At 38.9% G+C, this 15722-nt stretch overlaps 1 protein-coding gene across 1 annotated transcript in view; it reads right to left on the reverse strand.

Moving 5' to 3' along the window:
- Positions 1-15722, reverse strand: part of NEDD4 (NEDD4 E3 ubiquitin protein ligase) — a 56268-nt gene that overhangs the window by 39073 nt on the left and 1473 nt on the right. The window contains exons 2-5 of the mRNA XM_080551723.1: positions 6672-6745; positions 4999-5077; positions 3900-3938; positions 2247-2300 (exon numbers count right to left, since the gene is read on the reverse strand). Of these exons, the coding sequence (XP_080407849.1) occupies positions 2247-2300; positions 3900-3938; positions 4999-5077; positions 6672-6745 (246 nt within the window). The remainder of the gene's footprint in view (positions 1-2246; positions 2301-3899; positions 3939-4998; positions 5078-6671; positions 6746-15722) is intronic.

Genomic DNA, 15722 nt, shown 5'->3' on the forward strand with positions numbered 1-15722 from the left:
ACACATTTATTAGCAGCAGTTTGTAGCATGCTAGTGTGATGCACAACAAATTGCAACAATTCTATCAGATATAATACTTTCAGTAAAAGAAAGCAACATTTTCGATCCCAACAGATAATCGGAAATGTTTTTTTCCCCAATTTTCCCAAGAAACCCCTAGGTAAATGATAAACTGACATATTTTGGCAACTCAGAGTTAAGATTTCAGCCACATTTCTCAGCATGTCATTTTTCTTTAGCTATGATTTTGCAGGTATAGCCAGCCAGCTACAGCTTCCTTAGTCACTCCAGAAATGACTTTTTAAATGCAATATTCTGTCCTACTGAATTAGAGTTCACATAACAATAATAAATAATAATAATTAAAGAAGGACCTATAGCCCCATGCAAATATTAATATTATTTAGCTCTTCATTATCAAATAACATAGGCTCTGGTACTTAATTTGAAATATGCAGAGTTGGGACAAGTTATTGTAAGACAGGAAAAGACTGCAAGATGTCAACTAGGTCCTGCACTGGCCCATCTCATAAACGATCTCATTCTCCTTCCTGACAGACTTTTCTAATGTGCTTTTAAAGACAGCTCTAACAGAGGATTCCACAAACTGGTCAAGCCATTTATTCTGCTAATGGCTTGCATCAAGTCAGCAAAACAAGTAAGTTTCAGTGCTCCCTTACTAAATCAGATCCAAACCAGGTGATTTTTGACAAGTCTTAAAACTACTCCAGAAAGATGTTAAATCACCAACAATTGGAGTCTTAATTAATGTTGCAGGACTTGGAATTTAAGGAGGACTTGGAAAATGAGTTTTGAGCCCAGTTTTCAAGAAAGCAATGTTTCTTAAAAACAGAACTAAGATTTCAAGGTTCAATTTCTCCCTGAAAGCTACCAGTAATAAAAGCACATGGGACAAAATTCTACAGAGGAAATCACCCATTAGGAGGACAGTCTCACAGCTCTAAGAGAATTCCATCAGCTTGCTCACATCCAGATTTTAAACAGTCATCAAATAGGCAGAAGAAATGCTGCTTAATACTCAAGCCGACTAAAATCATGAAAGATGAAACAGCTTTTGATCATAGGTACATATCCTAGTGAAAAAGCACAAGGCACCCATAATTTATGGCATGTGAAGATAAATTAATAGAAGTGGGGGAGTCTATCAATCCCAAACACTCACAAGCTAAGGCAACGATATGACTGACTTAAAGTAGTTCAAGACATGTGGGACAGAAATTTAGTCTTCACCACAAAAGAGGAAGCTAAATAAAAATAGGGAGACAGTCTTTTCCATTGACCAAATGATGAGATGGGAAAGAAAAAAAATACTGTTATTGTAGAACTATACAGTGACTGATTAGGGCATGCTGCTTTGATCTCTAAATGCAGTCACACGTAGGAAACAAAGCACTATTTCCAAGTTGATCCAGTAAGATGTTTTGTTGACTCCTCTCCCATAAAAAAACAGGTCAAACAGCTTATCTACTTTAGATCAGAGAAAAAACGGTAAGGAATTTTCTTGGTCAAACCGAAAAAGAAAACATTGGCCTTCCCCAAAATTAGGGATCTGATTTTCTAGTCATGCATCCTGACTTCCACAGGGTGGCAGCAAAGCCCCAATGACTACTTACAAAGTACTTCTACCTCATGAAGAATAGACCATAGCCCAAAACATCATTTCGAAACATACATCTGAGCATCCTGAAAAGTCACAATTAACCTGCCATGTAAACTACAAATGCTGATGATGCCTTTTAAAGTTGCTTTAAAAAAAATACAATGAAACGAGACACCGTATACCTGGGATAGGCATCCAAGGTCTGCTTGTTGAGTCTTTCAAAGAAAAGGTACACCATTTTTTTCTGTGCTGCTCCTCACATACTGAAGAAACTTCTCACACATGTACACAGATACCTACATTCTCAATACTACTTTGTAGTAAAAATAAACATTCATTGCAGAGCCTTCAATATTATGGAGGGATTTGCCCATATCATTTGAGAAAAACTATAAAAAAATGATGCTTTTGAGTTGAAACAAACTAGAAGTTAAGAGCAATAGTATGATCGCTCCTGATCATCGAACTATGGTAATGTCAGACACACAAACAAATCAGGTTTCCTTTAAGTTTCATTATAGATGTTGGTTTGGTTTTTTGTTTGCTTTTATCTTGAGCTTAGAATCCAGATGAACTTAATTTCATTCAAGCATTGAGTAAATTGCAATATTAATAAAGGACCTACCAAACGGTTTTCATCAAATACTTCAAAAAGAAGTCTGTGTTTCTGAGGATTAACCTAGGAAAAAGAAAGATGTTAATAGTTAAAATATACACTGAATTCCACTATTTGTCTTAAGACAAATGACATTTCCTCTTGCATAAACACGGTAAAACTAATAAAAACTCAAAAAAAAAGTTTCTCATAGAACTTGGTATGCAAGTTCAGGAACGTATCATTGCTGATATTATATATACATACATATTTACACACCAAAGAAAAAAAAATCCCTCAGATCTGTATTCTGGAAGATTAACATCTTCAAAATATCCTTGGCTACAAGCATGCACCCCTGTTCTTCAAGTTCTCCACAGGAAGCATGTGTCCCAACAAAGTTAAAAGGATATCTCAACTGTTATATGCATCAACACAGAAAAACATCAGGCAAGATTTCAAAATACCATGGAAAAAGGAGTATGCCAATACTTAAAGACCCATAGGTGTTATGAATTTTCTGAGGAATTATTTCTTAAGTCCACTAACTAGCCTGCATAGTCATTTTGGCTACAGATGAAGAAACTGCTCCCCCATTTTGAGCACATGAATCAGCAGTTACAGCTATCAAGAATTGCTATCCAAAAAAAGCAAGTTATGTGGAAAATTTATGACACTTAGCAGAGGGTACCATATATTTGGTAAAGAATGCTTAAATAAATCTTTGTTGACAACAAGAAATACCTGGACAAATTTTCTGACAAAGCCTAAATGAGCTCTCCCACAACGTATATGCAAGGATAATTTAGTTTCTGGATAACAGAAAACAAATTAAAAACCAAAATATTAACTAAATGATCTTGGCATCTAGATTATAAAACCAATTCTCTAATAATAGCAGCTCAGAATGTATGCAAGTATAGTGTGTTAACTAGAGGTCCGAAAGGACCAAAAAGGGGTGGAGGATCACTTTCTAGGACTAACTGTATGGATAAAGGTATCAAACAGTACAGGTTTTTTTAATGTTGCAGAAAAGCACGTAATTAAACTTGGTGACTGGAAGCTGATGCTACACATTACTTTATATAAAGTCACAATTTCCTCATAAGTCAAGATATGATTTGTTTATCAGAGGAGGGAAATTCACCATCATTTTGAACGTGAGAAAGTTGCCTTTATTAAGCATGCTGAAAAACACAGAAGTCTGAGCCCTTGACTAGGCACTTTCTAAACTGGGGCCTCTACGTCTATGAATCTCTCAGCAATACAGTATATGTTCTGACTGCGTGCTTGTTGGACAAGGAAGACATAAATTAGACATCTAATCTACACCTTGCTCCTAAAATAGAAGTAATACTATGCTTTTTACACAACACATTTGTATCGGAACCAGTAAGACAAGATTGGTGCTATCCCAAAAATGTTTTTTAAATCCATGCTGAAGTTTTTGAGTATTCATGGAACAAAGAAGCTAAGATTTTTATTTGTGCTATAGTTAAATTTTCAGTCTTGAAAATAAATGTATGTCTAAGGAAAGCAGTCTGTGAGTCTTTGAATATTAATTATAAAGTTTGCATTTCTGATCTTAAGCTGTAGAAGCAAGAAAATATTTTTCCTACTGTTAACATAGTAACCAACATAAGTAATTAGACCGTAAAAAAAAAAAAAAGGAAAAACACTTACTCTAAATAGAAGTTCTTCATTCCACTTTGGGTTTAAGGACTATATGTAGGAGGAAGAAAAAAAAGACAACATTGGTTATGGGAACAATTCTATACGGGTATCTGTTGTTTTGTCTACTTGTTTTATGTCTGCTTTATCTCATATAACAATACACTTAAAGCACAAAAGCTTTAACACTGCTATTGCAGATAAAAGTCTTAGGAGCCTTATGCTGTTTATTGCAGGGCAGAATGGAGACAATTTACGCAAGTATTCTCAGATTTTGGCTGATGCCAAGGATGCAGAAAAAGGCATGTCATACAATCCAAAACAGTTAATTTATGGTATGTTTTAAGTAACAGTCACTGCTTCTCCTTGAGTCCAGATTCACTATCTGCATTGCTTACATGCAAACATAAACTGATCCTGAAATTATGAACTGTTACCAAATGCCAGATCTCTCAACAATGTAATCTAGACACACCAGGCACAGATGGACTAAACAGAATATAATCTGCCCAACCACACACCTTTCTCAACCGTGGTTATTTTCAGAAATACTGTAGATGTTTTGCACTCTCACCATAGCTAAACTAACAATTATCAACAAAAAGAGAAAACACATCGGTCAGTCATAATACAAATCACAGCCATTATCTGAGAACAGCAGTTTGGAAGAATATTTTCTCTCTCAGTTTTCCATTTTTAGTAGATCTAATATAAATTATCACTTCTAACACTGACTTTTGTCTGCAGGTATTCTAGAGAAACCAGGACTATCACGGTTCAGGTGAACTATACAATTTAATGTACAAAATAGAAAAGTTATACAGAAAGAGACATTAAAGACCCAAAAAAATCAAAACCACCCAGTATGTCCATAAACGATTCAGTTTTGGATCAGTACTTACCTCACCTTCTTTAGTGGTTCTCTACCTTCCACAAATAAAATTATTGAAAGGAAAATACTAAAAATAATGCCATAAACAGAGAAATAGGGTAGATTATGGAACACTCCTTTCACTTGAGGCATATTAATCCTTCTAGTTCTTGTATTCTTACCTTTCCTTCAGTGTCTGATCAAAAAAAAATATATACCCACAAAGATAACAGAGCTAACCTTTCTAATTGTTTTTGTCTGGACACTGCTAAGGACTCCAGTCACTGGATCATACACTGTCACTTTCACATATGGGTCGCTGTGGGGGGAAAAAGAAAAAGATAAGCAAACTGCTAGATATACTTTTTTTTATTTATAGCATTATTAGCAGTTGAGTTTTAAAAAGCTTAAATTAACAGAAGCTATTAAACTAGAAGTCACAATTTATTTACAAACACCATATCCATTGGCACTTATAAACATTGTCTATATAGTTTTAGAGATAATCAGTAATAATGCTTGATTAGTTTTTATCTCCATAGCAGCTAGGCCATTTTACATTCTGTATGTCACTACAATTTGATTCTCTTTCCTCTTGCATAATTCTCATTGCATGAGAAAAGATTTAATAATCTTAATGTATTTAGACAAGACATGCCTGAAAAAAATCAGTTGTGACTGAAAAATCTTAACTATTAAACTTCTTGTTTTTGACAAAAAGAATTTGGAACATCTGGAATTTGAGGTACTTCCTTAACGACTCGGTATTTTTACTAAATGTTCTGTTTCACAGAGTTTAACTTGAATTTTTCTGTTAATGAAAGTGTCTAATATGACAGCTTAAAATGACCTACTGCCTCTGATATTTTTCCTTCCTGTGGTACAAGAAACATTACATGAGTAACTACTTTACATGAATAGAAACAAGGCATTCAATTGCTCAAATAAACTATTAAAAAAGGTAGTGAGGACCATCCGCCATACAACAACAGAACATACAGTTTTCACATATTAAATTACAATGAGAAAAGTTGCCTTTTTTTTTTTAAGTAAGAAATTTGCACGTGAGAAAAAATAAGAGATTATCCAGCTTAAAAATATGAGTATCACGAGAATTTTTTCCAATGCTAAATTGATGACACATGTAAAAATAATACCGCTAGTGCTAAAATAACAGTATTTCTGTACATATGTAAAAAAAGCTGACAGCAGAACTAGTATTAAACTCACCAGTACTTTTTTAGACCCTCCGTTCATGGGACAAAAAAAAATAACTTTACTACAAGCTGCATGCTACGACTTGCCAATTCTACAAGATCCTGCAACACATTCCAATTACCAAGTCTGATCTTTACTGTGGTAAATGTTAAATCATTTTAATTGTTTCTTTCCTTATACAGATTGTTAACTTTTAAATTTGTACATACCCAGAGCCTGAAGCCACTGGCATGGGTTTACCACATCTGTGGAATTGGTGGATGCTGTTCCTCTGCACATAATTTGAGTTAAAGTACTCTTGTTGCTACCACTGTTTAGTATGGTATTCATTCCAAGTCTTTAAAGTACAGATGAGACAATTTTGATTAAAACTGAACTATTGTTGTTTTAGCTGCACTCTAACTGAAGTAAAATATGTGCATGTATCTATTCTCCAAGACAGAAGTATTTTAGCGTGCAGAGCCCTCCCACATGTTGTTTTGCCAATGCATAGATCTGTCCACGTGACTTTTGGGCAAGAACGTAGACACCTTCATGTTTATATAGCCTCTGATCATTTTTATAAGGTGCCAGTTAAAACTTTTTTTTTTTTTTTTTGGAAAGAGGCATAGTAGCATTTACTAAGATCTAAATAGCTATGGAAAGAAAATAAAGAATCAGCTGTCCATTAAGACATTAACCACATATTTTCTTACCTGGCTCCTAGGATATCCTTCTTGGCCAGACCAATTCCAGCTATAACCTTCACCCTAACAATTCGCGTGTTCTCCTAAAACATAAAATTCAGGATGCATTCAGTCAGATTTATTTTGCAGATCTATTTTTTGTTTATAGAACTAAAAAGCAATTCTTGGTACAGTTCTGGATTCATACTGAAAACTACACGCAAGTAATGCAGGTATTTCATCTGACAGAAACAGCCCTAGAATTCAGTAGCAAGTTTATTCTACTTTTACTCCTTTTCAAGTATTATCACCATCCTTCAGGACAGAATCGTTAATGTAGCATACAACTGTCCCTGCCAGCCTTCCTTCCCAAACACCCCTCAGAAACAAGATGAAGATAAATTGGCCCGGCAGTGGCAGTCACCATTTCCCCTCAAAGTCTTGCAATACACTCCCATCGGTTTGGACATACTGCACAGCACACCCACAAAGACCTTCTAGAGCAAGGGCAAGAAAGAGCGAGCTGCTGTTGCCACAATTTGCAGAGCCCAGTGGCTTTCACCACCTCCCAGCTGCTCACAGAAAGGAGAGCATTCAGGAGCAGCTTTCAGCCCTCTGTTTCTTAGCAGGCAACTCCTGGCTGCCCTTTACCAGAGCAGGCAAGGACCTTGTGACAACACACTGAACACTGTAACAACTTCTGTTTGGAAGGAAGCAAAGCGCTGTTCGTCACTTACATCTCGCTAGCCATTCAAGCCACTTGCAACACGCACTTTGCCAAAAACATGCAGTTTTTACCTAATAGCATCCCAGCATTCATAACTGGGTGGGAAATATCCTCCGATGATAAATTTATTTTCTGGGAGGAAGTAAAAGGGTATCAAATTTGTCAGAACAGACTGATAAGCAGTGAAGAAACAAAAAAAGTTAAGAATGAAGAACCTGGGCATCTATTTTTTATTTTATAGCACAGAGAGGCTAGGCCCCCAAAAATGGCATTTTTAAGTTGCGTCAGCAAGGTGTGAGATCTTAAAAACAAGAAACAACCCACTATTTCAGCTACGCATTATTCAAATTACAGTTTGACAAGGGCACATAAGTTCGACTTGCAATTACACTCCTCCTGCTAATAAACAAACGCACAGACACGGTCTTACAGGGTTCCTGTGGTAAGGTATGGAATTCAGGAGCAAAGGCCTAACTGCTCTCAGAGGAGGAGGGAGCACCATTTCTTGGGAAAGCAAAAGGCTCTGCAAATGAAGAAGCGTTTGTAAGGAATGGCTAGTCAGAGAGACTGTGAGGAAAGCTGATGTGTTCTGGTGGTGAACGAGTTAGAAGGGAAACCAAGAGCACTTGGTAAAGCAGCAGATGCCATCCCCAGGTCTTTTCTGAATTCCATATATGACAGAAAGTGCTTTCAAAAGGAGACACACAGGGAGCACTCAGGGAAGTTTGCTTTGTCTTCGGGCTCCCATATAACCACAGGGCTGGACTCCGCAACCCGCACCAACTGGAGGGGCTCACAGAGCTGATGGACGGAATTAGAGCGCTAGTCCTGAGGCCTTCTCCCACCCTCTGAGGTGATTGCCAGGGGGCTGAGAGGAACCATAGCCACCTGCACAATAAAATGGTCAATCAGCCCAGACAATTCCAGCCAAACCACAAGTCTATCCTCCAAATTCACCTCAGAGAAAACTGTCTCCTAATAGGAAATCTAATAGACCAGAAACAAAAGACCCAGCAACAACCACCACACACGGTTTTGGTGTGTGTTTTAAACTGATAGCTGATATTGAACTGTTTATTTCCTTCTCCGCACTACAAGGAGCAGTAACTTGAGGAAACCCCTACTCTCGAGTGCAAGGCAATACTTGACCACAGGGATTACACACTGCTGAGGGGAACATACACTTCCACTCCCTGACCCTTCCCATCCCTTACACAGAGAGCTCACACCAGGAGCTGCCCAGTCTCTGGTCACACCCCTGAGCAGAGCAGACCATGAGAAATTCAGACAGGTTGACCCAAAAGCAGTCAGAAATACATTGCCCTGGAATGACTCATTCTTTTCCCTGATCATCCGGCAGAGGACAGAGGTCTGCTGACAGGATACAGGTCTGCAGCACGACCGTATGACCTCTTCTCCCCATGTGCCAGCAATTGGGCCTGGCTGATCACAGTCGAGCTGCGAGACGTTAGAGCTCCACACAGCACACCACACCTGTGCTTACTCCACTCTCCTTGAAACAGCCATGCCCTACTCAGTGCTCGGACCTGCCCTGTTTCAAGGTCTGAGGGAAAGAAAAATAATAATAGTGTACTTGCCATTTTTTTCCAGCATCTCCTCTCTGGCACGCTGTGTCCCTGCCTTACTCCTGACATCCTTAATAGGCAGCTGTGTGCTCCCCTGGCAGACAGAACTAGCTTCAACACATCTACAGGGAACAAGTTCAAAACCAAGATTTCAAGGCTTCAAAAGCAACTTTGAGCCTTGTCTTCTTCATTCACCATGCTGAGGAAATCAATATTTGCCCACTTCATAGCCAAACGTGGGAGAAATGGTGGACCGCAAAGTGCTGCTGTAGATCCACAGGCAACTGCAGCCTGAGAGTTTTCGTGGTCGGAGTCACAGGCAGGCTGCAGCAGTACCTTGTCTGTCGTGACTGTAGTCACCCTTAGGCTTGCCTCGCTACTCTTCCCCACTGCGGTGCTTCCAGCAGTGCTGCAGCAGGAGGCAGCACAAGCACCCAGCCAGGAACACGCCAGCCATGCCTAGCAGCACTGCGGCTTCTCAGGAAACCGCTCTCTCAAAGTCCAATTTATCTTCTCAACAGCCTCTTCCGGGGTATAAATGCCTAACAATTCTTTTGCACTCCTGAAATTAACTAGAAGGGAAGATAAAAAGATCAGCAGGCCTTTAAGATGGCCAGACAGAATAACCTCATTACACACCCACTCTCAACTTCTCCTTTGCACCAATTCGAGGATGCACCAAACACTTCCACGAACTCATCTAAATTGTTGAATTAACAGAAACTGAACCCAACTCATTCTGTCTTGTCACTTTCACATTCACTAACAATTACTCTGTTTACTAACAGATTGTATATAACAAAAAGACCATGAAATAGATGGTTTATGAGCTGATCTGTAGACAATCAAATAACAAAGATTTAAATGCCTACCAACCTGCCTGCCAACCTGCCATACTTGGATAGCAATGCAGCATAAATTTTTACGTATGCCTATTAAAATAGGTGTCAAGTAGTTTTTAAAATGTGTTCTGTACACAGCAAAGCAAGAGTCAAACTAATAAATATAAAATTTGATTTCTAAAAGTAGTGTTTAATTTCCACTGAAGTCACTATGAATCTACCTAGATTCCATTAATACAGATTAAGGTGAGAAGGTCTCAGATTTAGTTTTGGACAATAAAGTAGCCTTTAGAGAGAAATTGCAAGTATTTAAGAAGTTGAAAACCTGCTTGCTACTTTACCAGAAAAGAATGGTTTTACCAGAATAGCGTGGTTACAGCACAGTTAGTTAATTATAATCAATGACCAGGGATACAAATATTAACACCGTCCATACCCACCCCCAACTCTTCCAAATTCATGTGGTAGGAAATTAATCCTAAAGACAGCTCGGAGGAGTGACTGGCAGAGGTAGCAATCATTTTAGTGGTGAAAGTCCGGGACAGGGCTAAAGAATGACAATGAGACATACACAGAATGAAAGGGTGAGAAAGATGGCACAAATGAAGAAGTGATGACATGGCAATGACTACAGCACAAGATATCAACTAATCCAGAGAGTGATGATAAAGTGTAAGCTTAGTATAAATCCCCAAAGGCAAATTCCAGTCCCTGAGTGTGGGCATACACGCGTGTACATTGAGTGCTTTGCCAGTCCCACAGACAGCAAATGACAAAACGTGGCCCACACAAGTCAAAGGTGAAAAGATTCACAACCAGATAACAACACAGAGTTGTAAGTTGTAAACTTACAAGTTTTAGCTGCTGCCTATACCTGACACAGGGGAGGGGGAAAAAAGTTCCAAATTTTTCATTTTGTCTTGAAAAATTATAATGGTACACCAGCACAAGGCATTTGCCTTTACCACTCATTCATGTCTGCAACATCCAATAATTCGACTATGATTGTATTACGCTACTAATCGCCCTTCTTCACTTGAACAAGGAAGACAATGCACACAGTTTTGTGTTATCTAATTCAGTGCCTATAAATGCTCTTTGATGTTAATGTAAACACCTCGAATCCAAAAAAAAATTCACCAGAGCTTTCAGCAAGCTGTAATTCATTTTTTGGATTGAACAATATTTCCAGACATTCTGAACCTCCAACAGCTGCCTGACTGATTGGAGTCAGACTCACATAAACAACTACCATATAGAAAAAGCACTTCATGTGTAAGATACAGGTAAAATTTTGATTAAAGATTTGTGTGGCAATAAAGACAAATGTTTTAGATTAGGAGAAGGGTTCTTCAGAGTACATATTAGATTAGTATTGAAAAATTAATTTTATTGATTTTTCTTTAATCTTTGATTCAAGTTTTGATTATTTTTACTATACTTCTACAGAAAAGACTCATGCAGAATATAAGGAAACAGCAAAAAATGGATTGTTAACATGAAACATTAAAAGGTACTATATGCTGGGCTACTAAACAGCTTTTTTGAGGAAGCCAATGTAAAAGTCGGCGTGCCTTACGGAGAGCACGCTTTGTAATGAACAATTGCTCTAGGCAATAACATCCTGTTATTCTTTTGTTCCAGTTAGATAGGTCAAGAATCAATGACCATTAAATTTAGCCAAGGAAGGAGCATCAAAGGATGTTACAACTATAAAACAGTGCAGTAGCAACACCTTTAAAGATTTTGGTAATATCTGAAATCATACGTTAAGGTTTTCTTAAGTTTCGTAACATGTCTGCATAAAGTGCACAGACAAAAAGAGAACAGAAGACACTGCTTCAGGAACATACAGATAAGGCAAGCTGAAATAAACATACCAACAATTTGCAAGGTCACAACTGAAACCAGTATATAGCCTGGCCTAGTAGATAGGGCATCAAAAGAAAGGGATGGTCAAGGGGCTAAATGTGTTGTACATAGCACACAGAGGGATCCCCCCCTTCCCATGTACTGAGATCTGCAAATTGCAGAAGAAAAAGAGCTGATCAACTACTACACAGTGTTCTGCAGTGCACATCTGCAGACTGCTCACCTCATTAATGAACAGCTGTAAACAGCAAAAGGGGCAGGACACTTGCATGGGTTGAAAGGCACTATAGCCCAAGACCCCAATATAGAATAAGTGCTAGCATTAAAAACAGACACCATCAATATACAGTTTGTTTTATAACAGGCATCTCACATTTGTGAGCCATCTTACTCAAGGTACTCAATTTTACTGTACTGTTACCTTGTATTCCAAGCACAAACTGATAAATGAAGGACATCATCACAGGCTCTGAAGCCTAGGAGCAGTTGGGAAACAATGCTGAAAACAAGCGATAGATACAGCAAATACATATTTGTGTTGAATGGATAGCTTCTTTCTGCTCTGTTTTAGTAGGTGACACTGCTGTTTCTATATGCTAAAAAGAAACAAGCAAAAGAAAACAAACACACATCTCAGCAAGGGTCCTAGTCTGCCTCTCCCATCCAAGTGTACTTTGCTTATTTCATGTTTCAATGAAAGGTTTTGTCTGTTTGTTTTTTAAGCCTTGAGATCATTACTGACCATAACAAGTTATGCTAGTGTTTCACACCAAAAACAAATTTATGAATTGCATTTCTTGAGCAATAAGCCATCTGTTCAACTCAAATAGTATTTATGTTATTACATTATCTACACTGAGATTAGCACAGAATATTTTCCCTTAAGCAGTCCAGGAGAAGAGACTGATGCTTTTCATCTGTCTCATCTTAAAAATCACATTTAAGAACAGACCTGCTTCATATGTCATCAGAGATACTGATAATTTAAAATCCAATTATTTAATATTTAATCTAAAAAACCTAGATCAGGCTAAGAGGACTTACTTATGCAACATTCAGCTTAAACAGTTCAGGCAGGAGATAGACACAAAGTTGACAGTCGGCATGAGAAGCATGCCCAATGCAATCACTGTTAAAACTCATCTCACTTGAAAGAAAAAGTCTGCCACAGAATGGCCAGACTTGACTCAAGGAAAGAGTTCCTGCGATACTCAGACCCTGCAGGTGAGGCAGACTTGCAATGTGTGTGTTAGGTGACCTGTGCAGACCACTAGCTCGGTTAGCGTCACCAGCCCATTTCACCAGGAGACAGGAAGCAGGCAAGACTTCGCTGGCGGGCCCATTCCTTCGCAGCCCAGCCAGCACTCTGCTCCTCCTCTAGGGCAACAACACAGCTGGACCTTTTGTCTTTAAAGAAATTCTCTCAAGGCAAGCCAGGCAAATTTTCGACTCAGGAAGATTGCTGTTACAGAACTACAGCAATCAATCTGGTAAACATAAGGTCCTCGACTTCCATCTGCTGGTTGCAGTCCAGTCTCACTAACGCACGGAGAGCATGGATGTAGTTGTGCCACAGAACATTTCGTGTTCACCAGTAAGGAAGCCTCATCCTTCCCCAAATGCTTGACGTTGCTATAGATTGTATTTAATGCCTCCGCTTCTGAATTAAGGAAAGACTCAAGAAGACCACTAATGGAGTTAAAAGTCTGCCAGCGTATTTTTAAGCTTTTTTCTTCCCTTTTTATTAAAAGACAAAAAAATCACTCTTCAACAAGCACAACCCAATATCCACAACAGTCACACCTGGCATTTTTTAGATCACCCTGAAGAAAAGGCTTAAACACACAAGAACAACTCCATAAGATAGCTTTTTGAAATTACCAGATCTACACAAATTATATTTTGATTTAAAAAAAAGAAGGCAAAACCATCACTGTTTCTGTAAGTGTCTCAGCTATACCATATACATACACTGGATTTTTGTCAACTGTTTTTTCTGCCTTGCAGAAGGTAGGTAAAGCCTTCGCAACCTGTAGGTTCCAAACATTTCTGGAGCTGAGATGCGTGTCTGCTGTTTGTGTTTGGGTGCCCCACAGCAGCACAGTCACAGGGAGCAGGCAACAACAGAGAGGTGCTGGGTAGGCCACAGGGTGTGAACCCAAACAGAAGTACTAGGCTGTCTCAAGCCTAGACGCTAACAAGCCAGGCATAATTACTGTTCTCATCAGAAGCAACCCAGAGGAAGAATAGGCCCCACCAGCCTCCGAACAGTATCTGTAAGATTTCTGGTTGTCAGCATCATCTCTGAAATGCAGCGCTATGAGAAGGGCTCTGGTGGAAGGCACGCAGAAGTGGAGAAGACAAACTCTAAGTCCAAGACATTCAGTTCACCGGCAGCAAGCTAAGTAGTCATTAAAAAAACTGGTCCAGTAGTATATTCTAAAGGAACAGAAGAGTATATCTGAAGTTTTCCAGAGCAGAATGCCATATGCATCTGGGAAACCTTCCATGACCTGCAGAAAACCAGACCGCTCATTCTACAGAGGGCAGCTCTCCAGTGACTACTAAAATGGCAGGTACGTCAGGCACGATGTCTCCTTGCCTCTAAGTTCCCACTACAATTCCCTCTGTAATTAAAAAAATGCAATTCCCTCTGTAACTAAAGAATTAACAGAACAGCAGCAGAGATTCCAACTAGTCTTCCTCCAATTTTTGAAAAACCATTTCACAACTGCTGTTCAAAATGCTGTATTTATTACGGCAGTCAATTGCCATCGTTGACTAACCAAAAGCCGATTTCACTAACTGAAAGCAAGTGGCTCAGTGTTAGGAAATGCCAGATCCCAGTGTTTCCTCTACACAAATCCAAGCCTGAACAACCTGGAAGTTTTGTGTTAGAAAGACCCTCAGCCAAAGAAAACCACTTTAGTAAAGGACACCCTACCTCAGCAAGCACATTTAAGAGCTCCAGCAAAGTCACCACTACTACGACAAAGAAAAGCAGCAGCAGCAGCTGCGTCAGTCAGCTCCCACAGATCTGAAGCAATGCTTGGAGCTACGTGGAGAGGCAGGCGCATCCCGATCACGCAGGAACAGGCACAGGCTCCCACCTCACGGGGTAAGCCAAAGGCTGCAGCAGGTGGTGCGAGCACCGCAAAAGGCCTGACCTGGTTTGGAAAAGGTTAATGAGATGACAGAAATTCATCATTTAACTGTTCTTAAAGATCTTTCTTTTTCTACACTGAGACCTGCTGTAGTAAGAAGTGCAATTTGTTCATTTGCCTTTTTTCTATATACTACACCTGCAATGTAAAACAGTTCAAAAAAAAAGTCGACACTTGATTAGCGTTCACTTTTATTCTAATATTGTTCCTACATTAGATTCATTTTATCCTGTTAATGCATATTAATCCTGTTAGCACTTTTGATGATACAATCAAACTTTTTTTTCTGATACACCTTACCAAGTAAACGAAATTGATATTGTTCAAAACTATTCCCTATTTTCTCCTTTCCTCATTTTTCAGCACGTGACCCCAGACCTCACTTTCCACATAGTGTTAAGACCCTGCTGTGAATACAGAATTAGTAGTTTTCACCACAGACTTTTCTCGTGCTGATTATTTCAATATCCACACAAATCACAAGAAGTCCTGTGGAAAAAGAAAGATGTTATATCCATTTTACAGATGAACAACTGAACCAGGGAAGTTAAGAACTGTATCTGCTAGATCCTGGTACTGACACCCAAATATAGCATATACAATAACCAGCTATACACCAAATAACCTCAACTACAGCTTCCTTCCGAGCCCAGCCCCTTTGCCATCATTTTGTTTGTGCCAGCAACATCATGCTAGCAATGCTGTGTGTTAAGTCCAAGTAACTAATACACCATTAACCAATAAATTAGCAATAAATGAACAAACTCGGGGGGTGAGGGAGGCAAAGAGAACTCGCACTGTAATACTGCATTCGGCTACCTCAAAAGTCAGACAAATCTTCTCCCCACCTTCCACCACCCCAGCTACCTTACCACATAATCCTATGCAAT

This window comes from Anser brachyrhynchus, assembly GCF_964034855.1.
Source record: "Anser brachyrhynchus genome assembly, chromosome: 11".
NCBI lineage: Eukaryota > Metazoa > Chordata > Aves > Anseriformes > Anatidae > Anser > Anser brachyrhynchus.